Genomic DNA, 27593 nt, shown 5'->3' with positions numbered 1-27593 from the left:
CCACTTTCTAACAAAACAGAAAAAGGTATTCTTGGCTTCTGATCTTTCATTACTACTTGGGCTTGTAGATCCTATATGTGAAATAGTTCAGCAATTATAAGTTCAGAAAGTAGGTGCCAATGCAGCAATGCTGTTATTTTCCCGCAGGGTTGATGCAAAATACGCAATCCCGATGTTCAAAGTGGCATCATGTGGTGCTCAAACAGAAAAGAACAAAGAAAAGGTGATTTATTTTGTTATGTAACTCAAATTGGAAACATCATTAACCGCTAGATTTCATTCATCTAGGTATCGTCTATGCTATTAAAGTATGACCAGTACTATAACACCAACATCGAATTTTAGTCCCCGTCACATCGAATGTTTGGACACTAATTAGAAGTATTAAACCTCGACTAATTACAAAACTAATTACACAACCTCTAGGATAAATTGCGAGACGAATCTATTAAGCCTAATTAGTCCATGATTTGACAATATGGTGCTACAGTAACCATTCGCTAATGATGGATTAATTAGGCTTAATAGATTCGTCTCGCGATTTAGCCTAGGGTTCTGCAATTAGTTTTGTAATTAGCTTATATTTAGTCCTCCTAATTAGTATCCGAACATCCGATGTGACAGGGCTAAAGTTTAGCTCCTGGTATCCAAACGACCCATGATACACCTTTGGTTCCGTGGATGATCCGACCTCACCAAAATTTCAGATGGGATGTTCAGAACTGGAGCGGACAACAGCAACGATCTCTTTCGCAGGTGAAAAGCTAGGGGTATATGAGGTAGGCCAAGTCCGGATTCTCAATCAACACTCCACAATACACATTTGAAAGATGGGAAATGGGGGCGTGGGGTTGCTTTCAATCGTCTTGTCATATATTTGCTGCCTTCAGCTTTATCCATGGTCGATAGCAGCTTGCTGCCTTGCTCAACCATCAGAGACAACTTTGCCCTGAAAATGTTTGGTGGATTGATACAGCCTAGCAGGCATCCTCATAACGATTTCTAACAAAATTCCTGCAAAAACTATTTGTGTGGGATAAGACACTGGTGATGTTCTAGTACCCCAAAACACATGTGTTTTGGTAGCTGGCTGTTGGCTTTGGTTTGCTTTTTTCTGCCACCTCGGGTGCCCCTTGTTTCCTGGCAGCCATGAGCCGTCGGCAGGTGTCCCCGTTGCCGTAAGGTACCAACCCAAAGCGATGGAGACTTCCAGCAGTGGAGAATGCAACAGCTCGCCGTGGTCGCGGCGGCACAGACCGGAGATCACACACAAGACAAACTTCTGTTGGGACCATAGGTCGCTGGAAACAGTACCCCTCATAATTCGTGTAAAATTTGCGAAATATTGCTCTAATAAGGAGTGTGACGCAATGCGTTGGCCATCACCATGCATTTGCACATGTCAAACCAATACTGCCTTGACTGCAATCTTGCTCAATTAGCAATCTTTACTCAAATTTCATCAGAATCGAAAGGTGAAAGTAAATTTGTTAAGTTGACATTTGTGCAAGCCAGGTTAAAGTTGACTTTTTAAAACCACAGTTGAACTTTAGTATTTTTTTTTCTAATAGTAAGTTTCTCTCCAAAATTATGGCAGAAACGAGTTCATACTATAAAATGCCTGTTACAGGGCCCCCTATCTAAACCCTTTTTGTGCTGGTCCTATCCGTTCATTCACGAAGAATTGAAGACGGGACCTATCATGCTAAGCTGAGCCCGTCTCCGACGAACTGGTGCCCCTTGTTGCCTGGCATCGGAAGCGGTCCCTGCCACTGTAAGCTGGCAATGGCAACCCAAAGGGACAGAGATGGCCGTCGTGGTGGCACAGGCTGCGGCAAACCAAACATGATGAGCTTCTTCTGTTTGGGACCATCGTATCAATACCATGGGGCCCGCCTGGTCTTTCTATGCTTTCTTAGTCTAAGAATGACCTCTATTCTATACGTACAAAAATAGGTTGGCACCACTTCGACCAGGTTAGGGACTAGAAGAACCCGTGACATACAGTTTGAACTTCGAAGGTTGTTTGTCAAGGAATACCATACTCGGAGAAGAGTTTGTCTGAAAATATATCTGCGTTTCCAACTCATTTTTGGCATATCTGATTCAAATATACCCTGGCCTCATGTTCCCACCATTTGAAATGTAAAAGTTGATGAACTCTGATACAGTTAAAGCAGTCTTCAAATTACTATTATTAACAGTTATCTTATACATCATTCTTCATTCTTTTGCTACCTTCCATATCTTTACAGGAACTACTGATGAATAATGCACACGGACTTGTATAACAAACATACGCACATGCACGAATCATATACCATGTCAGGAGCATTCAACTTCACTTTACACTTCTGCATCAGAGAAAACGCCAAGCAGTCAAAGATTCCACCATTCAGTAATCAGTATTGTGCTTGTGCAAGCATGACATATGAGTTTAAGTTCCTCTGCTGACACTACGTGTCTGCTGTCCACACAGAGCCATTCAACGCCGCTGCTGGTACCCACAAATATGCAGTATCCCAGCTGCATCAATTTATTTCCTTCATAACTCGGTCGGGTCATGGAACTAGTTTTCTCATCTGTCATAAGAAAGCTACTGTTCACTCAAGATTCAACGAGCAATCATGCAACTATGAAGTATGAATCACACAACACCAAGAAGGAAACAAAAGGGATTTTGAGCGGCTGGCATCTCCCCTGGCAACAGCTAAATCGGCACAATCTTCTTTAACAAAAGCACTACTGTAGGGACATTTCCCCTCCCCCTACAAATCGATGCTAAGTACTTTTACAGAGGAGCCTGAACATGCAAAGTTCATGATGGTCTCTGGTAACAGGAGCGAGACCAGAACTGAGGCTTAATATGCTACATTATTATGTATTTATGCTGAACAATGACTGTTTAGGAGTACAATAATTGCCACCCATCAAGCTGGATAATTCATTAGTGCCTATGCAAGTGCAACACAAATCAAAAGACCAAAGCATAGGTGTGCCTGCAAAGCTTTAAAGAGGTTGATATGATCACATGGAAGGTGATGATGCCAAGCAAATCTATCAATCACCAGCTTGATTGTGTTAATATGATAGGGACTAAAGGTAGGATATGACCATTCTATAAACCTAATCACCGGCTTGATTATGTTCATATGATATGGACGGATGAAAGGAAGTTCAGTGAGCTAAACCATATCACACGCAGAACAAACCCAGTAATGACACAAAGGAAAAGTTGTCAGGATGTCACCACTCACCACAACCACTAGATAGCTTTTCTATATTTGTGAAATATATTCTGGTGAAAGACGACTGCTTCTGACTGACAATACGTATTAGAAATCTGTAATGTAAATGGTAAGTAACCAGCCCTCCATAAAACAATTTTGAACTAAGCTGTGGTGATGTGTCTTCCTTTCTTTTTTCTTGTTTCAGGGTTCATCAATGTACCTAAAATGTACTTGTTAAAATAATCTATCAAACTTGATATTGTCCTAGGAGAGCACCAACTTGCACGGATATTAGTACCGCACACCTGACCCATCATTCAAGCCAAAAGATAACCATGTGGTACAGTTAGCAATTTATAATTAATTCGTGCAGAGTGCCAAAAATTAAACTCAAAGAATAAGCAATAGAAATGAAGAACAAAGATAATCTCCACAAACATGTCATAAATTTCTGACTATCCTATCAATGCGAACAAAACTCCTGGCTCAGTAACAAGTATGATAAACAAACCATGGTGGTAATAACGAATTCCTGACTATTTGATTCGAGTAACAAAGATAGCAACACTACTATACATAATAGCCACAACCTAACGACACTGACAGATCAATTCACATAGTGATGAAAGTGCGCCCACCACAAACACTGACATGAACTTGCATTGCATCCGTCGCAAAATAGCTTATGATATACACTCACAATTCCAAATCCATTTCCAATTAGTAGTCGAACAGATAGATAGATAGACATCTGGAGCATTACCTTCAAAAGAAAAGAAAAGAAAAACTAAATCGCAAACATTTCAAGAACTCTGGTTCCTTTCTTGGGGGCCCTGCCACCGTCCAAGAAGGAGAGCCAGCCAGCCAGCTATCAGAGGTTACCATCCGTGGTGGAAGATCTCGGAGCACTTGCCCTTGAACCACCGGAGCCCCCGCCGTAGCGACGCCTTCACCTTGCCCTCCACCGAGTAGGCCTTGTAGCTGGCCACCCTTCGACGCCGCTTCATCTCCGGGTCGCTGAGGCACCACATGCTTGCCCCGCCCCCTCCGCCTCCGCCCTTCCTGCCCGCGCCGCCGCCTCCTCCCCCCATGCGCCCCTCCTTCCATCCCGGCGGCGGGGGCAGCGCCAGCGTGTGTCCCGGCGGCGGGGGAAGGTGCGGCGGAGGCGCCGTGGTGTAGATCTCGATGCGCCGGTCGCCGCCGGCGCCAGGGAAAGCGTCGTTCTTGGCGAAGGCGGGGGAGAAGTAGCCGTTGTTGGAGTGCGGGGAGGCCGAGGAAGAGAAGTAGCCGTTGGCGTGCGTGAAGGCGGGGTCCGGCGCGGAGGACGGCGGCGAGCGGAGGTCGCCCCGGTAGGGGCGGTGGTAGTCACCCATGGGCGGTGGTGGTGGTGGGAGGCGGAGGGAGGGAGGGCGGAGATGGGTAGAAAAGCACGGGAGATTCGGGCAACAGTGCGTGGTTCGGTTTTTGTTGGTGGACGGTGGGACCCACCGGTGGAGAGTGAGGAAAGGGCAAAGCAGGGAATTAAAGTAGAGCACGGGGGTGAAGAAAGGGATCTTTGCTTTTGAGCTTTGTTGGTTGGGATCGAATTAGGCCCAATTTCAACGGATTGTAAAGGAAGGGTGTGTTGAATTCTTAGTTTCAATTTTTTTGGGGGAAAAAAGAGATTAGAATGAAAAGCTGAGGGCAGAAATAGATTTTCCTTTAAGATCGCGTACCTGGGTACTTTGGCATCTCGATTTAGCCTTTTTTTTCCCTTTTTATAAACTTGTGTATTGCTTGCCCAGTTGCCCAGTCTTTTCAGCTGGTTAAACTCCTAAGGGTGCCTTTGGTTGGACTTTTGAACCTGCTTTTGCTTTTGCAAAAGCCAAAAGCCAACCAAAAGGCAAAAAAGCTCTATATGCTTTTGCCTAAAAGCTGCTTTTGGTGTAGTACAAATGCAAAAGCACCATCCCCCTGCTTTGAGGTGCTTTTGGGGTAAAAAATTACCCACCTGCCACTCTTTATGAAAGGTAACGGTTCATTTTTTTCTGATCTATTTCTAGCGCAAGTCTTCCGTCAACCGTCCGCCTCCCGTATTCTCCAGCGCCGCCCCCGGCGGACCGTCTCCCTCCGAGTCCCGGTCGCCGGCCCTCTGGCCCCGGTCGCCGGCCGCCGCCCCAGTCGCCAGTCTGCCTCCTGATCCGGTCGCCGCCCCTGGATCACCCGCCACATCGCGCCCCCGGCCGTCGCACCCGGCCGTCCGCCTCCGGCCTCGTATTTCGTATGTACATGTTCCTGCGGACGCCGCGCCTGCCCGCCGAAGGCCGTCGTATTCTGCGCGTCTGCTCTCACGTCTGTCTCGTTGAAGGTGAGTCGCTGGGACTTGGCTCGATTTCATCAACAATTTCATCTGTCGATGGTAATAGTTGCTGCCGTGGTAGTAATGATGGCTAGTAGATCAGTAGCACACGGCAGTAATGATGGCTAGTAGATCAGTAGCAATGATAGGCAGTAATGATGATGAAGTAGCCCCTGCTACCGTAGACGTTGATGGCTAGTAGAACAGCAGCACTTTCTATTTACGATTTGACAGGCAATAATGATGATGAAGTAGCTCCTGACCTCACCGAATCAAACTGGTAGCTTTGTATTTACGCATTGTAGGTCTTCTTATCAATGTTTGAACTGGTAGCTTTCTTTTCGTGGAAGGAAAATAGAAACCCCAGGAGTTTACTACCTCAGTTTCATTTTATCTAAGCTATTTAATATTTTTTTAGGATGGTAGTGGCTCAAAATTGTTCACATGCAATTCTTATAATTTATTGAAGTCACAATATCTATCATTAGTCATATGAATTGAATCAAACAATATTTTTGGTTGGCTGAAGAATGGGTGATAAGGCGGATTGGGGTGATGCTTTTTTAAGGCATTTGATTGATGCCTGCAAAGAAGAGATTGAAGCCGGGAATAGGCCGATGGGAATTTTTACTACTACCGGTTGGAAGAATGTTGTTTCAAAGTTTGCAGAAAAATCCGGTGACAAGAGAACAAAAAAACAATTGAAGAACAAGTTAGATCTTCTTAAAAAGGAGTATTCAACATTTATGGAGTTCAAGAATTGTGCAACTGGTCTTGGATGGGATGAGGCAAAACAAACTATTGACTGCTCAGACGAATGGTGGGACGAACACCTTGCTGTAAGAACTATGTTGTCATTGTAATTATATTCTTCCCATTCTTCGTTATGGTGTGCCTTATTAAATTTTTTTTCTAATTGTAGAGATGCAACAATCGTGAGAAAGGAATCAAATGCCACCATGTGAAGTTTCGAAAACAAGGACCCAAGTTCCTTGATGACCTGCATATCTTATTTGGCAAGGCATATGTAAGTGGGTCTTCTGCATCCTATCCTGGAGATATATCATCCGATGAGGCAAGTGATGAGGATGTGGATGAGGTAGCAAAACCTAAGCAGAAGGATATGACAGTGAACCTAGGAAAAAGGAAACGTAAGGGTACCACCATTGGTGTTGAAGAGAAGGATGAGAAGAGCCCATTCTTTCGTTTGTACAAGACCACTTGTTTGAAGATAGAAAATGCTGCAGAGAGGATCTCCACAAGTGTTGAAGCATCATCAGCTCCTCCAACCAACCTAGTTCCTACTATTACAGAGACTATGAAGATGGTGAAAGAATGTGGGGTGCAAGAAGGAACTGCTCTAATGCACACAGCCGCCTCCCTAATTGTTAAACCTGAATTTAGGGAGCTCTTTAGCTCTCTAGAAACAACTAAAGGAAGGCTCGATTTGATTGAGAGGGAGCTAGAAAAGGAGATGATGAAGCGCCACTGATTTGTTTCCATGTTTGTCAGATTATTTTATTATCATATGTGACAAGAATTTTCCTATGTTGAACCATAATTTGTTACCCTATGTTGAACCATAGTTTGCTTGGAGATGTGAAATATTATTTATCTATTATTGTGTTATGTTGAGCTTCTTCATTTAGTATTGTCAAGAAAGTTGTTGTATTTAATTATTAATATACTAATGTCTCATGTAGATGGATGATAGATTGGGAGATATAGCCAAAGGAGGACAAAAAGGACTACTACTGCTAGCTGAACTTGCACAACATGCTGGTGCTATGGGAGAAATGGGAAACTTGTATACTGAGTGGTATTTGCATAAAGCTGAATATAGGGAAACGTCAGAAACTGGAATTCAATGGGTGATGAGGTGTATGTCACGCCCGAGGTATTTTTATAAGATGTTTCGGATGAGCACCGAGATTTTCGATAAACTTCATGACTTGCTAGTCTCTACTTACGGATTGACCTCAACCAACAATGTTTCGTCTACTGAGTCATTGGCAATGTTCTTGTGGATCGTCGGAGGACCACAATCTTTTTCACAAGCTGAAAATCGTTTCACACGGTCACTTTGGACAGTTCACATGAAGTTTCACGAAGTGTTGAAGTGTTTGCGCAAGTTAGCTAAGGACAATATTAAACCAAGAGATCCCACTTTTTCTACGGAGCATAAAAGGGTGAGAGAGGACCGTTTTTGGCCATACTTTAAAGATGCAATTGGAGCAATAGATGGTTCACATGTTAAAGTGGTAGTGCCAGTGGACGAAGTGGTTAACCACACGTGTCGTCATGGATATACATCTCAGAATGTGCTAGCTATTTGTGACTTTGACATGAGGTTCACCTTTGCGGTTGCCGGGTGGCCGGGTTCTGCACATGACACACGTATCCTCAATCATGCATTGGCAAATTTTCCTCCATTCCCTGTGCCTCCTAAAGGTATACATGGTTCCTTCATCAAATTAGCAATACTTGTATTATTATGTACCTTACTAACTTAGTTTTGTAGGAAAGTATTATCTTGTGGACTCAGGTTACCCAAACCGAATTGGGTATCTTGCGCCTTTCAAAGGAAGCACGTATCATATACCAGAATTTCAGCATCGTTCGGGGCCTCCCCAAGGAAAGTACGAGATGTTCAATTTCTTGCATTCATCTCTTCGTAATGTCATTGAAAGGTCTTTTGGAGTCTTAAAGCAGAAGTGGCGTATTTTGAAGGACATGCCAAGTTTCTCACCTCGTACTCAGAAACATATCATTATGGCTTGTCTTGCATTGCATAATTTTATTCGTGACAGCAATTTGTGTGATAAGGAGTTCAAGAGATGTGATGATGATGAGGATTACTTGGTACAACATACATGTGGTATGAGACAAACACAAGGAGATGATAGTGACGATGTGGAGAATGAGGATACCATGAATACCATTCGTACTAGGATAGCTGATGCTTTGGTTAGTGCGAGAGGAGGGGAGTAATGTTGAGGGATGGCATCTTTGTATAGAACTTTTGATAGATAGTTCTATTTACGTGGACCAATTACTTTAATGGATGAAAAACATATAAAATTTATTTATTTTTTTCCTAAAATAGTGGTTTACATTTGAACTAGTGAACGCATTATTTTGTTACGAGCAATTTGCATATAAACACACTCACAGACCTTTAGGGGCATTACAGGTATTTCTTACACAGCCTACAGTTTCACAGCTCCTCTAACCAAACGGTCTTCTGCTTTTCTCACAGCTGCTTTTTCACAGCTGCTTTTCCACAGCCCACAGCTCACAACAGCTTTTCCAAAAGCCACAGCCCAACCAAACGCACCCTAAGCCCAGCTGAAGAGCGAGATAAAAGAAAGGGGATGGCCGGTAGGTAGTACATTAGCTTTTGTGCAAGTGTGTGGTGATAGGTATGTAGAGCGATAGGAAAGTTTGGTTTAGCTGTGCAGATGTTGGATTGGGAGAAATGGAAGTGCTACACAATTTTGGCGAGGAATGAAAGGGCCGTTTGGTTCCTCTGACTTATTTTTAGCACCTGTCACATCGTATGTTTAGATGCTAATTAGGAGTATTAAACGTAGACTATTTATAAAACCTATTACACAGCTGGAGGCTAAACAGCGAGACGAATCTATTAAGTCTAATTAGTCCATGATTTGATAATGTGCTGTAAACATTTGCTAAAGATGGATTAATTAGCCTTAATAGATTCATCTCATCGTTTAGCCTCCATCTGTGCAATTAGTTTTATAATTAACTCATATTTAGTCCTCCTAATTAGTCTCTAAATATTTAATGTGACATGGACTAAATTTTAGCTCGAGGAACCAACACCCCCAAAGTCAAAAGCTACATTGAAGCAGGGATAGCATGGTGAGTAGTGGCATGTAACATACGAGAAAGGTGACCGACCATACGATCGCACTAAATGGATTGGATCGTGCATTGTACTACTCGATTTTCAAATATATGATGTTATGACAAATTTATTGATTTATCTTTAAACAAAACTAATTTGCTCAATCTAAACATTACGAGGGAGTATAACATGTTAATTGCTTCCTTAGCCTTGAATGGATACACAAGTTATAATGGAGTATACTTCTATATAAACATAACATCTAAACGAAGCAAATATCAAAGACCGAATAGAGGCGGTTTCACCATCACATGAGGTTGTATACTATTGAAGTTGTTGACGGTCAAAATTGGTAGAACTGGACGATCAGGTCGATGAACCGGTCTCCCAACCGGTCAGACTGGTTTGACCAAAGTTCTCAAAAATGCAAATTGGACTTCACCATTGTGTAGCTCTTGTCGAGTAGATCAGAATGCATATGTAGAACATCCGATTTGGAGTTCGAATGAGAGAGTTATGACCTCGAGAAGATCTGCACCCAAAAAAACCGGTCAGACCGGTTTGTCAGGGCGGTCAGACCGGTTTGGTCCGTGTAGTCCGAGTTAGGAGTTGTATTTTGACACGGGATTTGTTAGGGTCTCGACTCCATTAGGGGCAAGATCTCCCCTTCCTATAAATATAAAGGGTCATGGCCGATTGAGTGTATCCAATCGATCAAAAACCAATCTATCTTTTATTGTTTTACCTTTCTTCCTCGTTACCCTAGTTTTCCAATCCCATGTGCTATTCTTCTCCTGTCTCCATGGCATGAGGATGCATCCTAGCTGGCCTGATGAGCCTAGGGCAACCCAAGGTGCGCCTGTGTGATGACCGACCCCAAATCTTTCGAGTTAATCTTAATCCGAGTCCCTAGTCCCGCTAACTCAGCTTCCCCGAGCTTAAGTGCTCAACCTCCAGTTCCGGTCCCGACCCCTGAGAACTCGACCGTTTTCCGCCGGTTCCCGCCTCCGACCCCTGAAGACCCCCAACCCACCCCGCCGGATCCTTCGAAGTCTCACCAACAGTGTCTCCCTTCAATCTGGAGCAGAGGATAAACCGAGACTGACCGGTGGACCCGCAATCTTTTCTCGGATCTCCCGAGGCAGACGCACTCGAGTAGCATGCCCGCTCCAGAGTTTCTCCGCCGCGTGGCTCAACTCCTCCAACCCCAGCCGCGATAGCTCCTTTTCCGCCTTGCCAGAGCTGCACCCCGGCAAACCGCTGCTTCGCGCTCGCCCGCGCAGCCGCAGCCCGCCTGTCTTATCACCTGTGCAACCTCGCTTATAGCGTCGTTCCCCCTATCACACCCATCAGATCCACCGCACGACGACGCCCGCCTCCGCCAAACCGCAACAACCGGCAAAACCGCGCCTGCGCCGCCCTGTCTCCAGTGCTAATGGCCGAAGGTGTCATTCCCGAAGTCCTGTTCCGCCGCCCATCGTTGCTCAATCGCCGCCATGACAGCGCACTCCATCTCTTTTCTTCCCGGTCTTCGTGCTGCTCCAACCCTCTCTCTCCCGCGCAGCTATAAAAGGGAATGCCCGAGTCCTACCGGAGTTCCCTTCGCCATCGCTGCCTTACCGCCTTGTTTCTCTGTTTTGTGCTCGAGCACTGCCACCTAAGTTCCTGAGGAACTCTCCTCTCCGCTCAATGCCCGCCTTTCCCAATCCACCCAGCCGCTTGCTCCTCCGCGCTATGCTAGAGCTTGCTTGTTGTCCACAAGAAGCACCGCCGCCACCGGAGCACCGTCGGACATCGCCGCTGCCCAAGTCTTATGCTTCAATCCTTCCACCCAAGTCTGCTCCTTCCCGACCACAAGCTTCACCTATAAACCAAAGGTAAGTTACCGACCCCTTTTCCGCCTCGCCCGACCCTGTCTGTCCGCCCGACCCCTTTTCCGCCTCGCCCGACACTGTCTGTCCGCCCGACCCCTTTTCCGCCTCGCCCGACCCTATCTGTCCGCCCGACCCCTTTTCCACCTCGCCCGACCCTGTCTGTCCGCCCGACCCCTTTTCCGCCTCGCTCGACCCTGTTTGTTCATCCGACCCCTTTCTCCGTCTCGCCCGACCCTGTCTATTCGTCCTACCCCTTTTTCCGCCTCGCCCGAGGACTCGGCTGTATCCTTTTTCCTTGACCCGAGGGTATATGTGTAAAAATCGGGGACTTCTCTGCGCTAAGTCTGAGGACCCCCAGCACAGCTATTCCTCTAGTCTAAGGGTCAGATCATAAGTTTCTTCCCATCTGACCCTTTTATCTTGCTCTCCACCAACTCAAGTAAACTTCCCCACCTATTATGTAGCTTTGCTACCAGTGTCCGAGTTTTAACTGCAAGTGTTGTTGAATTAACCGTCTAAAACACTAACTCCTGCATTGCTTTCATGTAGAGTTGCATCTCGCTGACGGCGTCTACGAGCTGTACCCGGCGCCCGAAGACGTAGCTGTAGCCGAGCTACCGCTCCCAGAAGCCGAAGCCGCCCCAGCAGAAGACCGGTTCCCTTCCTCCTCACTTGAAGGCAAGCCCCGGAGCATGAACCCCAAATTCCTAAACTTGCTCATGCCTTCTTCTTCATGTTTGTGCATTTACGTATAGGAGTTGTTTGCAACCGTAGATGCATGGCGTAATTCCTCGATCTGAACACTAGTTTGTTGGACCGAGTAGTTGCTATGCTTAAATAGGAAGCGGTAAAAGTCGAGTGATTTCATGTCACTCGCGAGTTATAGGAGTTGGTTGTTTCTCCTTCTGTTACAACTATAAGGACGATGGACAGGGTAGGGTTTTGGTTAACTTTTGGTGGTCGGCTGGTCGCCCCGTCTGTCTATGGAATCTGTTAAGGCCCGACAGTGGTGGTGTTCGTGATCAAGTGTTTGAAAGTACTAACCTCATACTCAGTATGGGATGGGGAAGCCTAGTACCTGATTGAACCTAGACATGAGCGGTCGCTCCATTGTCCTTAGAATGGAGTTCCCCTGCGGCCGCACGTGGTGGCAAGTGTGGTCACAGAATGGCAGAGGCCGGGTCTGTGGAACCTTGCACCAAAGGAAATGGGCCCGACACGGGTTAGGGAATTGATGGGGAAGGCCGACACAGGAAGCGGCCCTCGGTGGTGCGCGGATGTCGTGAGGTTAGGTTCACTATGCATGGTTAAAGAACTCGAATCGATTCGTCTACCTCTCACAGTTTGAGACTGCTTGATCGCTATGGTACACTGAGTAATAAAGGAATCTGATGATGACATGGTCTTGATGATGTTTATACACCCTTTTGGTTGGATCTATGTTGCTTAGAGTAAGTTGCCGACTTAGACCGGTTAATGAACCTAGAATCTGAGCTAAAACTTTGAAAATAAGGATCTACTTAGTGCTTTGGCAAACAAACCCCTCAGCCAAAGAGCCTCGCATGTCTAGAAGTGGTGGAGTAGTTTTACTCCCGGTCGGTTAAGTCTTGTTGAGTTTAGTAGCTTAGCCTTGTTTGTGGCTTTCTTTTCAGGTGAAGTCGCAGCTCCTGAGTCTGCTCCTGTTGGCACTTGGCCGCCCCAACTCCCTCCAGGTTGGACGGTCGAGTGGGATCCCTCCTCGAACGGCGAGGAAAGGGATCACTGATGTCCTGATCGGCCTCATCAAGGCCATCCAACCCCGGCGCTAGTTTCCGCTTGTGTTTACCTTCTGTCGTTTTCTTCGGAACTTGTAAAACTCTGATTTTAACCAAGTGTGTAACAACTTGTAATCTACTGTTGGACCTGTTGTATTCTCTGGAACCACTCACCTTCGTGAGCGTTTTGCTAAACTCGGTCCTGTCAAGTGGTTAAATCGGAGGAAATCCGACGGCATCTCGAGTTAGCACGATTAAGGCATGAGTATCGCATCTAAAGCGACTTAACTGTGCTTTAGTTGAGTTAATTCGAGGTGGTTCCGCCATAGCCTGCCCCAACGGAGTCCCTCTCGAGCGGGCGTTCGTTGGATCCTCGCCGGGCTCCCCGGCGAGACCGGTATGACTGGCCTACCATATCGGTCTACTCGGCCCGCATAGAGGAGCTGCAAGGAGCCCCTCCGTGCCGAACGTTCGAGTGCATCCGTATGTTGGCCCGATTTTAGCGCCAACATATTTTGGCAACTCTGCTAGGGAAGAAGAAGAAAGACATATCGGTTGTAATAGCCGGTGATGATCTTTCCAATGTCACCGCCAAGAACATCGTCAACTCGATGTTTGACCAATTTCCTAAGGAGATCCGCTAGATGCTGGAGGAGCGCAAGAAGAAGCGCGATGCAGAGGACTTACAAGCGGCGGTTGCGAGTTTTGAAGTTGATCGAAGAGACACGATCAAGAAGATTAAGGAGATCGACTTCGCTTCGACCTCCAACAACACTTTTGATACTCCACCACTCGAGGTGAAAACCAATGTGAGAACATCATCATCGCCATCTTCTTTCGTTACTGTGAATGATCTTACTATTGTAATAGACAATCTACGCTTATTGATAACTAGATGTGTGCAAGATATGGTAGATAAGAGCAATGTTAAACGAGTTGAGGGGGGTAATGATGTTGCATCTATTTCTAATATTGTACTACCTCAAATCCCATCTTGTAGTGCATCGGTAGCACCCATAGTGGAGCCTTAGTATGGCATGCCATTGAACTATTTTGTGGGACAAACACCTCCACCTCAATCTGGTTAGATTACACCGGCCAGACCCCATGGTCGACCTGGTCAGACCGGTCTAGGTGCCATGGTTCCATATGCATCATCTCCGGAGCCTATAGCTACTATACCTCCCGTTCAGGCTGGTTCTGGCTGATCTAGTGAGCTTTTTGATTTTGTAGCTCCTACAGTAGCTCATGGCACTCTACCCGTGGTTCATGTTGGAGTGGGTGTTTCTTATGGTTCTATGCCTAATCCACAAATTAGTAGCCATTTGCAACATAATGTTCCTAATCCACTTGTACAACAGAATGTGTTGCAATCGAATGCTTCTACATCACAATCATCTAGGCCAACCACTATTCAAGAAATTATTGATAGGTTTAATACCATTGCTAAACAAATGAAGGAGGATTATGGAATAGAGGTGAAACATAAAACCCGTACATACCAAAAGCCGTATCCCTTGAGCTTTGATTTGGTTTCTTATCCTTCTGGTTGGCGTTGTCCTGATTTTGTGAAATTTAGCAGGAATGATAGCTAAACTATTTGGGAGCACATTAACCAATATCTTGCTCAACTAGGAGAAGCTAGTTCTATATAAGAAGTGAAAGTGGGATTGTTCTCTTTATCTTTAACTCCAACTGCTTTTTCATGGTTTGCTTCATTACCCGTTAATTCTATTCATACTTGGGAGTAATTAGAGCAAAAATTTCATGATCACTTTTATAGTGGAGATAATGAGTTAAGATTGAGTTATTTAACATCAGTTAGGCAAAAGCATGATGAATCTATTGTTAATTATATTATAAGATTTAGAGATACAAAAAACTGTTGTTATAGTCTTGTTATCTCTGAGAGGGATCTTGTTGAATTAGATTTTAGTGGATTGCGATCTCGTATTAGAGAAAGATTGGAAGGTCATGAATTTGCTAATATTACCCAAGTTTTGCAAAGAGCTTTGGCTCAAGAAATTCGAAGTAAAGATATTCAGATCAAATCTGATCGTTCTAATATGCATATGCTAAATTATGAATCCTCCGACGATGAGAGTAAAGATGTGTATGCTGCTGAGTTTGTATGGTCATCAAAAGATACACTAAGTCGTTGTGTTTCTCTCAAGCCGGTCCACAAAAATTGGCAAGATGAGGTGAAATTCACTTTTGATGTGTCTAAATGTGATAGACTTTTTGATGAACTAATGAAACTTGGAAAGATTAAGTGTTCTCATACTATACCTTCAGTTGATGATTTAATGTGGCATGCTTATTGCAAGTGTCGTACATACATCTATGGACCCACTAGAAGGTTTGGACTGTCCTAGATATAGGCCTGGACATCGAGACACGTCTGACATGGAGGCTACGGAGTAGGAAGGCGTAGTCTACGTGGCAAGACAAGAACTAGTCGAGGATTAGGAAAACTACTCGCCTAATCGAATCCGACTAGTATTCTTGTAAATCAACCAACCAGTAACCCTACCCCCGGAGATATAAGGCGAGGCAGGGACCCCCTCCAAAGTAATTCAATCCAACTAACACACAGGATGTAGGGTATTACGCAATGTAGCGGCCCAAACCTGTCGAAATCCTGTGTCTGTATTCACCTTCAAGTTCCTGATCTAGGTGGGCCCCAGTAACTAAACACTACCTCGGGCACCCCCCTCGGTAGGTTGCCAGGTCAAAACACTGATAGCTGGCATGCCAGGTAGGGGCTCTCGCTGAGAATCCATTGGCGAACTCGATAGCTCAAGTCATCATCAAGCCAATTGTCGTGTTCGAACCAGGCGCGACATTCATCTTCGGCTCCTAGGTTTGCATCACAGATGGCATTGAAATTCCCATTGCCCTATTGATCCGGTTCAGGAGAAGAAGTAGCAAGCCATGAAGCTCCAGCGTCAAGCTTTGGAGGATCTCATCGAGAATTTTAGTGGATTTTCAATTTCTGACTTAGTCAGAGGATAGGAGGACGAGTCCGAGTACAACTCGACTTCTCCCGCTAGTCGGACTGATTTTCACAAGCCAGCGCTCAAGCCATCATCTGAATCGGACTACAACCCAAATCAATTCCCGTTCAGACTCCGAAATGTGGCTGCTAGTTACCAAGCTACCCTGTCCAGATCACAATCCGACATGGATACGATCGAGGACCTCGACTACTACTCGAATCCAAACGAGGAGACCCTTTTATCAGGTCCGCAACAGGGCCTGGTGATTACATCGACTCCACAAGATAGATTCATCTACTAGCCCAACATGAAGGCACTTGCTCTGGCCAAGAATGATGATTCACGTCTTATCACCTACCTTGACACCCTCTCATACTAGGAGGAAACTCCTCTGTTGCCCATCTACGAAGAAGGCGGCTCCAAGGAGGTCATTACGTCAAGCTCGGAAAGCTACTCTACAGAATGAGAACTCTTTACTCTCATTGTTGGACAAGAAGGTGAAGAAGACGAGCAATCGGAAAGAAATCCACGCCATGAACATCACCCGGATGATGTCTCACAGGATGAACTCACTGCCAACGTTTCTAAAGAAGAGACTGAAGCTCGAAGAACTCAACAACGAGCAAGAAACACCGCAAGAGCAGAGCGCCACTGCACCTTGCAGCAAACCTGCCAATCATGAACCTGGATAACGCGTTTGAAGCAGTTCAATTGCGTCAATATTGTACTCCCCTTGCCACAATCGCGGCCATTGATCTTATTACCCGCGCAATGCCATAGGATAAGTACACTAGACAATTGGCTGAACTGGCAGAGTGCACGTATGAACAACTCGATCAGCAAAACCCGATACATTCAGTTCAACGCACCCTATCCCAGCGTAGTCAACACGGTAGTAGCCATAGGTGCACTCCATCTAGACCAAGTCAAATTGGAGGCACCAGACCAATCCAAGCTGGAGTAGAGGGTAGTCGGGCCGAACCCTTGGGAGGCCGTGGCCACCGTGGGGTTAACCCGGAGCCTGAACGCCCAGTACAGGATCTCCGTCACAAGATCAATGCAGGTCGCGACGCCCGTACCATCATTGACAAACGCCGCCATGAGCGTGAGCAACAATTTGAGTACCTAGGAGAAAATTCTGACAAGTTCCCCGCCTTCTCAAGACGCGTGAGGAGGACAATTCTACCTGAGAAATTCAAACCTCCAGGTATCACCAAGTACCATGGCAAGCAGGACCCAGTCCAATGGCTGTGGTGTTACTCACTATCAGTGCAGGTAGCGGGAGGGACGACGATACCAAAGTCATCTACTTTCCAATCTGCATGGAGGCGGCGCCACTCACATGGCTCGAGTCATTAGACAAGAACTCCATCAACACGTGGAAGGATCTCAAGGTGGCATTCACTAACAACTATGTAGGGGCAATGTAGCATCTTAGCAATGGCAACAGGATCAACTTGTCTCAAGTCAAACATCAAGAAGGCGAGACCTTTTGGAGTTACTTACGTTGCTTCTTTGATAAGAAAGCCACAATTGTGGACATCATGGAGCGCGATGTCATAGATTGCTTCCAGGATGACCTCTACGACCGTCGGATGTTCTAGGACTTCGGGAGAAGACGCCTTGGTGATGTCAAATCCCTTAAGATCATGGTGCAGGTGTGGGCAGATGAAGAAGATAGGGAGATCGAGAGCTTCAAGTCTAATCGCAACAAAGGCCAGAACAACAATAATAAGAATAATGGCCAACGCAACGACAAGAACCGCAACGATCACCCCAACAATAACAACCAAAATAACTACTTGGGATGTTAGAATCACAAACAAAAGCCAGACAATACTGTCGTGGCAGTATCACAATCATCCAAGAAAGGTGGCGGTAGGAATTAAGACAGGACGCCATTCAGCGAGCTCCTGAAGAAGCAGTGCCCATGATACCCATACCATAAACACTCTATGACAAATTGTTATAGTCTACGCAGGGTCATGAAAGACCTGCCGGAGCCATCTAGTACTAAAGACTAGGGCAAGGCTAAGGAAGACGAAGATGATGGCGACAATGGCAAATTCCAGAACCCATCCAACACCATCAACATCATCTTCAGTGGCACACCGCGTACTTGTAACATCCACAAAATTCACCAACTTAAATCACCCGCTAAAAATTGTTTTCAAAATCTTGTTACCGTTGAGCTCTCGAAAATCCAAAATCTTCCCGGCGATTTCGCCGTCCCGACACCCAAAGCCAACAACCATCATTTACCCTCTCCCGTAAATTTCGCCGCGTGACGGTCGACAGACCGCCGCGCGTGCTCCCACCGCATTCCGCAATCGCCGCCGGCTCTCCCTTTCTTTTTCTCTTTTTCCTCCCATTTCTTTTTCTCTTTTCTTTTTCCTCCTTCTCCTTCTTCCTTTCTTCTTCCTTCTTCTTCCTTCTTCTTCTTTCTTCCTCCTCCTTTCTTCCTGGCGCCTAGCGCCATCCTCCTGCCGCCACTCCCCTACGCACCGACCCCCTGGCACTCGGCTCCTCTCTGGCGCCTGACCCCCAGCCCCTCGGGCCGCGCGCCCCCCCCGACGGCGTGCCCGTGCCGGGCCCCCCTGTGCCTGCCCCCCGCCTCCGGCCCCACTCCACCGCCGGCGCCCCTCCCCTGCCCACATCGTCGGCCCCTACCGCGCCGCCCGGACCACCGGCCACCATGCTCCGGCCTCCTTCGCCACCCCCACACGCTCGCCACCCCTCCCTTTGCTCCCTCCCGTGCCAAGCCGCCGCCAACCGCCGCCGCCCAAAAGCCACCACCGGCCGCCCCCTCCCCCATCATCAAATCCCCAAGGTAAGGGGTAAAACAGAGCCCCCACGGCCTCCTCTAGTCTCCCCCATCATCTCCCCTCGCCGCCGGCGAGCCTAGGCCGCCGCGCCTAGGCCGGCCGCCCCCCCTCTCTCTCTGTGTGTGTACCGTGAGGAATAGAGGAAGAAGAAGCCCCACCTTTTCGATCTAACCCCCTGTTATTCTCTATTCGCGAAATAACCCTCCCTCCTCTCTCATACGCCTTTCGCAGATCAGCTCCTCCACCTCCCAAAAGTATTTATAAAAAGGTCCCTGGTTTATCGCAGATCAGTCCTAAACCTCCTTTTTAGCCCCTAATACATGATTAACTCGTCATTTCATGCGCCGAACTTCCTCCAATTAATCCCAAATTCAACCACATCATCCTCCAGTATACTTCCACCGAGCCATATCCAAATTTCATGAAAATACTCATCCCACAATGTGCTTTATTAAAGGATAAATGTGTGAGTGTTTTCAATTGGGAAAAATGGGTTTTCGGAGATAAAGGAAATGCTTAGATGAGATGGATGGGTGTTTCTCGGGTGAAATGCCATTGAGTTGGGCTCGTACCTTAGTGGTTGAGCAATGTTGGGAGATATCCATCTTGTCATGGTTAAGGACTGAGTTGATGTGTCATCTTACCTAACTCAACCATCGTGCAACCACTCGACCGTTGTGTGGGCAACGGCTTAGCATAAATCCCACTAGCTAAACTGTTAGTCTTCAGGTGAGATGGTGAGCAACGGGAGCCCATGGAAAAGGAGTAAGATCTTTGTAACTTAGGTCCCGGTTAAGACCTCGTTGGTAGGTCGTTAACCCCTTGGTCGCTTCCATGTGGACTAGTCAGTCTTAGCTAAGGTGGGTAATGGCTTTGTTAGGATCTGCACCGGCACTAAGGTGATCATGCTGCGGTACCCTACTTGTAGGAAAAGTGTACAACCTCTGCAGAGTTAAAACCTATCTAGGTAGCCGTGTCCACGGCATTGGACGAGTTATGGCTTGGTCACATAACTAGCACTTGGAGATGGATGGTTTTTATGGCATGTGTTGGATTTTGGAAGTGTCCGGCAGTTGTGCCGTGGGCTCTGGCGGACGGGGAGTCCGATAGCAATAAAATTTGGATCCTTTGTGTAGGATCAACCCCACTTAATATTTTGGTTACTAAAGGAAAAGCTTTGCAAAAACTCTTTTGAAAATGAACCCCTGCATGTGTTGAAAACCTAGCTTTATGGCAAAATGAACCTTAGTCTTATTCTTGATTTATCCTGTGCATATTCTTGATTGTATCCCCCTCCATGGATGGGGTTGGACTTGTTGAGTACTTCTGTACTCACCCTTGCTTCGTTGCTACAAAGAAAGACCCAGACTTCATCGCCGAGGAGTTTGAGTAGGAGGTCGTGTCCGCACCCAACGCTGCCTGTGGTGTTGGCCTTCACAAGATGCTTCTGCTGCCGTATAGTCCCGAGTGCTGTCTTTTGGCACTCGCTTGCTCGTTGTTGTTATTTATTTGCTTGTTATCGCGGCGTGGCTTTCACGCCTACTCCCTCGGGAGTTGTACGATATTTGAACTATCTGTTGAATAAATGTGTTATCAGCCTCCTGGGACTGATATTTGCATCACATTTAGTCTCCACTGATGTGGGGACGCTTCAGTACTGCTACTAAGCGGTTCCAGAAGCTCACCCTTCGAGAGATTATGTCCATTGAAGCAGCAACACTAACATTTCTTAAATGGTCCAAGGTGCCAATTACCTTCTCCAGGAAGGACCAATAGACTAGTCTCTCAGACCCAGGACGATATCCCCTCATCCTGGACCCAGTAGTCGCTGGCTCCAGACTCACCAAAGTACTCATTGACGGCGGTAGCGATCTCAATGTACTCTTCGCCAAGACACTGAGGAAGATGGGCCTCGACATCACTGACATGCTTACCCCCAACGAACTCTCCATTCTACGGTATTGTCCCAGGCAACGTGGCTATACCCCTTGGATAGGTGGTTTTGCCAGTTACCTTTGGGATCAAAGAACACTACCGGACAGATTACATCCGGTTCAAGTTGGCAGACTTCAAAACATCATACCATGCCATCCTCTGAAGACCAGCATTGGCCAAATTCATGACCATCCCGCACTACGTGTACCTAATACTCAAGATGCCGGGATCCAAGGGAGTACTCTCCCTATGCGGAGACTTGAAGAGATCATATGACTGCGGCACGAAAGTCATAGAGCTAACAACAACTATGCAAGTACCAAATTCGATGATGCAAGTCTTCGCCGCATCCAAGAAACTGTCCCCGTCAGAACTCGAGATACTAGAAATAGAAGTCAGGGGCAACCAAGGTCAAGCCGGCAAGTGAAGTAGACATAAAAGCCATTGACCTTGAGACTGGTGATTCCAAGGCAGCCCCGATTGGCTTACGGCTATACCCTAAATAGGAAAGCGCGCTCGTCATCTTCCTCTGAGCTGACTGAGACATCTTCGCGTGGAAGCCAGCGGATATGCCAGGCGTGCTCAGGGAGCTGATCGAGCACTCACTAAACATGGATCCAAAAGCTATACCAAAAAGACAACGACTACGATGATTCTCCCAATATAGAAGACAAGTGATAAAAAAAGAGCTGGCCAAACAACTCCGGCAGACCTCATAAAAGAAGTCTATCATCCATAGTGGCTTGCCAATCCTGTCCTGATGCGAAAGAAGAACAATAATGAGTGGAGGATGTGTGACGACTACACAGACCTCAACAAGCATTGTCCAAAGGATCCTTTCGGGCTCCCTAGGATTGATCGAGTTATCAACTCGACAACTGGATGTGCCCTACTCTGCTTCCTCCATTGCTACTTGGAGTATCACCAGATAACTCTCAAGGAAGAAGATCAAATCAAAATTGCGTTCATCACCCTATTCGGAGCTTTCTGCTACACAACATTGTCCTTCGGTTGAAGAACGCATGCGCTACCTATCAACAGGCAATCTAGGAGTGCTTCAATAAATAGCTACACCGCAATGTCGAGGTGTACGTGGATGACGTGGTCGTAAAGATCAGAAATTCTAACGACTTGATTGCGGATTTGGAAGAAACTTTCGCAAGCTTGCGAGAATTCCGGTGGAAACTAAACCCAACAAAGTGCGTTTTCAGCGTACCCTCTGGAAAACTTCTCGGGTTCATCATCAGCCATCGAGAAATTGAAGCCAACCTTGAGAAGACCTCCACCATCATTGACATGTACGCTTCATCGTGTATCAAGGATGTCTAGAAGCTGACTGGATGCATGGCGGCCCTCAACAGATTCATCTCAACACTTGGAGAACGGGGACTACCCTTCTTCAAACTACTCAAGTGGCAAGATAAATTCCAGTGGACCGAGGAGGTAGATCAAGCCATGCAACAGTTGAAGAACTTCCTATCAAAAACACCAGTCCTCACGGCGCCAAACCCCAACGAAGACTTGCTGCTCTACATCGCCGCGACTACTAACGTCGTTAGTACGGCGATCGTAGTTGAAAGACTAGAACCAAGCCATGTATACAAAGTACAAAGGCATGTCTACTTCGTTAGTGAAGTGTTGTCAGAATCCAAGGCTAGATACCCACCAGTACAGAAGTTGATATACGCAATACTACTCACCTCACGAAAGCTACGACACTACTTTCAGGAGCACAACATCTCCATCATCATAGACTTTCCTCTAGGAGAAATTCTCCAAAATCAGGATGCAATAGGAAGAATATCCAAGTAGGAGGTAGAACTCGGAGCATTGCTCCTGGAATTCAAGTTGATGAAAGCGAGGCACTAGTCGATTTCATGGCAGAATGGTAGGAAAATCAACTACCGACGCCAGCAGAGCGACCAGAGCATTGTGTTATGCATTTTGACAGATCACTCAAGCTCGAGGGTGCCGGCACAGGAGTACTCTTAATATCTCCCAAAGGCGAACAACTCAAATACGTCTTGCAAATCTTCTAGGAGATATCCAACAATGAAGCTGAATACGAAGCGCTTCTTCACGAGCTCCGCATGGTAGTCTCGCTAGGAATCAAGCGATTGTTGGTTTACAAGGACTCACCGGTGGTAATTAATCAAGTCAACGACTAGTGGGATCGTCACAAGGACAACATGGTTGCGTACTGCTTGGAAGTACGCAACCTAGAGAACAAGTTCTCCAGTCTGGAGTTCCACCACGTAGTTCGCGGCAACATCCTATCCAAGCTTGGATCTACTCGTGCTCAAGTTCCAGCTGGGGTCTTCGTCATTGAATAGGTCAGTCATTGGTTGTATATGTGGACTAACCCCTGCAAGAATCTTCAAATCCGAATAGGTAAGTCATTGGGCTTGATTCAAATGGGAAGGTAAGCCAAGGCATCGGATTCATGTTGCCCAACATACAAAGAAGGTACATACCACCCTTCAAGGGTCTACCGTAAGTATACCCTCTTTTGCTCATGATGATGCGATTTTAATTCAACCTTGTTTGAGTTAAGTCTCATGGTGAAAATAAAAAAAATTCTAAAAAAATATTTGAGTTACAATAAAGTAAGGCTCTCTGGTTCTCGAACCACCAGAGTCCCTATTTTGTTTCCACCCTTTTTTGAATAAAGCACCAGGTACAAGCATAAGTGTGGGGGAGATCTCTCAAGCTCATCACCGACATACACACTCGAGATCTCCAACAAAAGTGTTGCACAACATCGACTGCGCTAACAAGACAAGGGACAAGGCCAGTGCACCAGAATGAGTCCACCGCCCCCGTGGTTTGACCGAATCACCATTGGTCCGCCTCCCATCTTCTTCAAGAGCGATGGTATGTGCACTCTACCTCTCTACTCCCTGGTTCATGAGTTTAAATGAATCTCATCCGTGATCATTAAAGATTAAACTCATAATAAAAATGAACCTTGGCTGAAAACATGCTCCTTATGGTTGGCATACATGTTCTATATTCCTTGCGTGCACTTGTTTGCTTATGAACCTATATCTTTAGGAAAGCATGCTACCTAGGTTGCTGATATTTGAGATATGGCATGATAAAATGAACCTTGCTCTTTTCTGTCCATAGTACTTGGGAAATTTATCTTGAAAAACAATGACCTAGCTAGCTCCTCAATGATATGCCTCCGTCCTAAGCCATATATTGATACTTATTGAAAAACCTATACACATATGTTGCTTGCTATCATGTTGAGCTTTGCCAAATTATTGTGACCCTTGTGGAATATATTTTATACTTTCATGATCAAGATCATGTACACTCCACTTCCACATACTAGACTTCTACACTGGAAGCTAGTAACATCCCATCCATCTATCCACCAAATAAAACTCCATATGTGGTGTGACCTCTCTTGCCAAATGTATCCTTGCAAAAGAGACATGGGCTATGGAAAAAAGAAAAAAGCCATGCTCAAAGCATGATGAAAAAAACAAAAAAACAAAAAGATAGCCCATGTCCAAAAGAAAGAAAGAAAGGAGAGAGATGGAATCAAACAAAAGGAGTCCATACACCTTTCCACCATATTCCATCCACACACTTGCACATCTTGATCAGATTGTAAGACTAGTATTCTACTTGGGTTTGACTTTGCAACATATATGATACAGGTATGCCACATCTTTATCCCAATCTAGAGCTCCCCATAAGCCTTATTAGAAGTAGGGTGAAGAAAGGCAAGTTAATGCCTTGGTGAGGAACATACACATTGAGCGATCTAAGCGAATCATTAGAGCAGCTAGGTAAGGTTTTCTTTTGAAAAATATTGTCAAAAACCCAAGTTACTAAGATAGAAAGAGTGGAGGGGACTTGAATCAAGACTGTTCCAACCATCAACTGCCTAAGGTAACATGATAGACACTTCAAAAGTTCACAAGTATAGGTATGGCTCTGAATACCTTACATGTTTGTTCCTTGCCCTATGAAGTCATATTCCACATTAGACTTTGCCCTTCACTCGAGGACGAGCAAAGGCTAAGTGTGGGGGTGTTGTTGACGGCTCTTAAGTACCAATTTTAGGTTGTCAACTCCTACATAAATACCAGAAAGATGAACATCAACCTAGTGATAGGGGTTTATTACTAACCATTTCAACAAGTGTTGGTCAATATTTGTATGCAGGTAACTAATCCTTAGAAAGGAGGAGGAAACACACCCAAGAGGCAAAGAAACACAACTCTAGCCAATCAGGAAAGAGAACATGGATCCATAGGCCCACATTAGAGGGTAAATCACCTTAATTTGGAGCATGCACCCTACACTGACTCGAGGGCTCACCAGGCAGCATCCCAGACGAAAGGCGACGTGAGAGGGTTCGGCCTAGTTCGGTCAAACTAGCCTAGCACCCCTCGAGCTCAACTTCCACGTGTCGACTCTTGGTGACTTCCTAAATGCGGTTATGGACGTTATCTCGGAGTTACCACCTCAAAGCCTCAAATTCTATTAGGTGGCACAAGGAGAAGAGTTTAAGGAGAATATTCCCTCAAGATTCCCTTGAGATGCTTGGAGGATCTCCACTCTCCCAAGGCACCTCCACTGTATAAATAGTAGGGAGGGGCCTCATTTGAGGACACAACACCATCCAAGAGAGTTAGGGCTCCACTCCAAAGGCAAAGCCTTGCCTAACTTGTGCTTAGAATAGGGAGAGTGTGATGGGTAGTTTGGGAGGAGTGCCGGGGTGTCGGCACTCTCCTTCTAGCTTGTACCTCTACGAATGCTGACTTCCTTTGAGTAAAGTAACTTTGTATTCGTGATTCCTTCTTATAGTGTTATACTTGATTCTTATGCATGAGTAGTATATTATTATGTTTATATGCTTGGCTTATATGCTCGTATGCTAGTCATATACCCTTGCTATCATAGTATAGGCTTGTATGCTCTTATGTATGCCTTTAGACCTGGATATAGTACACACTAGTAGTACTAATATCTGAGTGAGATCAGCTCTCTTACTCGCGAGTTCATCGCTCTATATTTATACAGAGTGTTGTAGTTTGCTACGGGTGCATAGACGTAGTTAGACTGTAGTAGTAATCAGTAGCGCATACGTGGTGTCTAGGCTAAGTGTTATCCTTCGTTTGTATTATATCCTACGGGCCGCAGAGGAAGGTCGTAGGTGGTGACAGCCCTATTGATCCTATGTAATTCTAAACGTTTGGATATAGCGTAGAGCCATTGGCCGGAGGCACCTAACTAATTCAGGGTATGCCGGTGCCCGAAGCGAGTATTCTGACCCGAGAGATCGACCTTTAACTCATCTATAGTGCTATCCTTAGGAATCCTCTTTACCCTCGCCACCTATCTTGGTGTGTCCTTAAACCAACTAGAATTGAAGTTAGTGCACACACGTTCCCTTGGATTCGATACCATTGGAATACTCTAAGGTGAAACTCCAACAATATCCGTGCGCTTGCGGATTTATTCGCATCGTAAAATACCCAACAAGCTTTCTGGTGCCGTTGTCGGGAACGATTGCTGTATCTTTCTACGTACTTAGTCGTCCTCGTATCTTTTGCTTTTAGCGCCAACACATTTTTAAAATATGTTGGTGCTAAAATCGAGCCAACACACGAATGCACTCGAACGTGCGGTGCGCGGAAGGGCTCCTTGCAGCTCCTCTATGCAGGCTGGTTAGACCGATATGGTAGGCCGGTCTCGCTGGGGAGCGTGGCGAGGATCCAACGAACGCCCGCCCGTGAGGGACCCTGTTGGGGCAGGCGTACCTTAGGTTGCCCTAGACTCGGTAGGCCAGCTAGGACGCCTCCTCATGCCATGGAGAGAGGAGAAGAATAGCACATGGGGTTGGAAAAAGTAGGGTAATGAAGAAGAAAGGTAAAATGATAAAAGATAGATTGGTTTTTGATCGATTGGATACCTTCAATCAGTCGTGACCCTTTATATTTATAGGGAGGGGTGGTCTTACCCCTAATGGAGTTGAAACCCTAACAAATCTCATGTCAAAATACAACTCCTAACTTGGACTACACAAACCAAACCGGTCTGACCACCCTGGCAAACCGGTTTGACCGATTTTCCTGGGTGCAGATCTTCTCGAGGTCATAACTCTCTGATCCGGACTTCAAATCGGACATTCTACATATGCATTCTTATCTACTCGACGAGAGCTACATAATGGTGAAGTCCAATTTGCCTTTTGAGGACTTTAGTCAAATCGGTCTGACCGGTTCGGAGACCGGTTCATCGACCTGATCGTCCAGTTCTGCCAATTTTGACCGTCAACACATGCCCCCCTATTTTATGGCAAAGCATGCAGGTTAGAAAATATTCTCAATAATCAATATTGTCTAAAGACGATGATAGGCAATACATCGCCCATATGACGGTCTATAAAGTCTTTATGGATACTAATGTAGCCGAAACAAAATCCTAGAAAGCTTCTGAGCATCTCAGCATATTTAATAACTAAAATCTTGATGTGGCCATGGCGGCCAATTATGGCTCCTTGGTGAATCATAAGCATAATATTGATAATTATAAAATAAAGACCAAGAATTATACCAAAACCATGGATTATAATTAGAGATACTTGAATATGCATTCCATGGCATATGCATCAACGGAATAAATGCTGAAGACCAATGAGATGACTGTTGATGCTTCTTTGCTTTTGGTGATGAACTCTTCCTTTGATTGTCTTCTAATCGATTGATTTGCTTTTGCTTGGCTATTTTTTGATATTTATGCAA

The 27593-nt window shown here is 45.8% G+C and overlaps 2 protein-coding genes across 2 annotated transcripts; one reads left to right on the top strand and one right to left on the bottom strand.

Moving 5' to 3' along the window:
- Nucleotides 1-3921: 3921 nt before the first annotated feature.
- Nucleotides 3922-4668, bottom strand: LOC117851058 (uncharacterized). The gene has a single exon (XM_034732960.2). It carries the CDS (start codon nt 4601-4603, stop codon nt 4109-4111), a length of 495 nt encoding a protein of 164 aa, XP_034588851.1. The 5' UTR covers nt 4604-4668; the 3' UTR covers nt 3922-4108.
- Nucleotides 4669-6013: 1345 nt separating this feature from the next.
- Nucleotides 6014-7224, top strand: LOC117849158 (uncharacterized). Its single transcript, XM_072292311.1, has 2 exons — nt 6014-6407; nt 6491-7224. Exons 1-2 carry the CDS (start codon nt 6099-6101, stop codon nt 7058-7060), a joined length of 879 nt encoding a protein of 292 aa, XP_072148412.1. The 5' UTR covers nt 6014-6098; the 3' UTR covers nt 7061-7224.
- Nucleotides 7225-27593: the final 20369 nt, after the last annotated feature.

The sequence above is a fragment of the Setaria viridis genome, chromosome 3 (assembly GCF_005286985.2).
Source record: "Setaria viridis chromosome 3, Setaria_viridis_v4.0, whole genome shotgun sequence".
Taxonomy (NCBI): Eukaryota; Viridiplantae; Streptophyta; class Magnoliopsida; order Poales; family Poaceae; genus Setaria; species Setaria viridis.
This window is presented reverse-complemented; position numbering and strand designations above follow the sequence as displayed.

Coding starts and splice junctions, on each gene's coding strand:
- LOC117851058 (XM_034732960.2), bottom strand. CDS start 4,603: ATGGGTGACTACCACCGCCCCTACCGGGGCGACCTCCGCTCGCCGCCG.
- LOC117849158 (XM_072292311.1), top strand. CDS start 6,099: ATGGGTGATAAGGCGGATTGGGGTGATGCTTTTTTAAGGCATTTGATT. Junction 6,408..6,490: donor GGTGGGACGAACACCTTGCT/GTAAGAACTATG, acceptor TTCTAATTGTAG/AGATGCAACAATCGTGAGAA.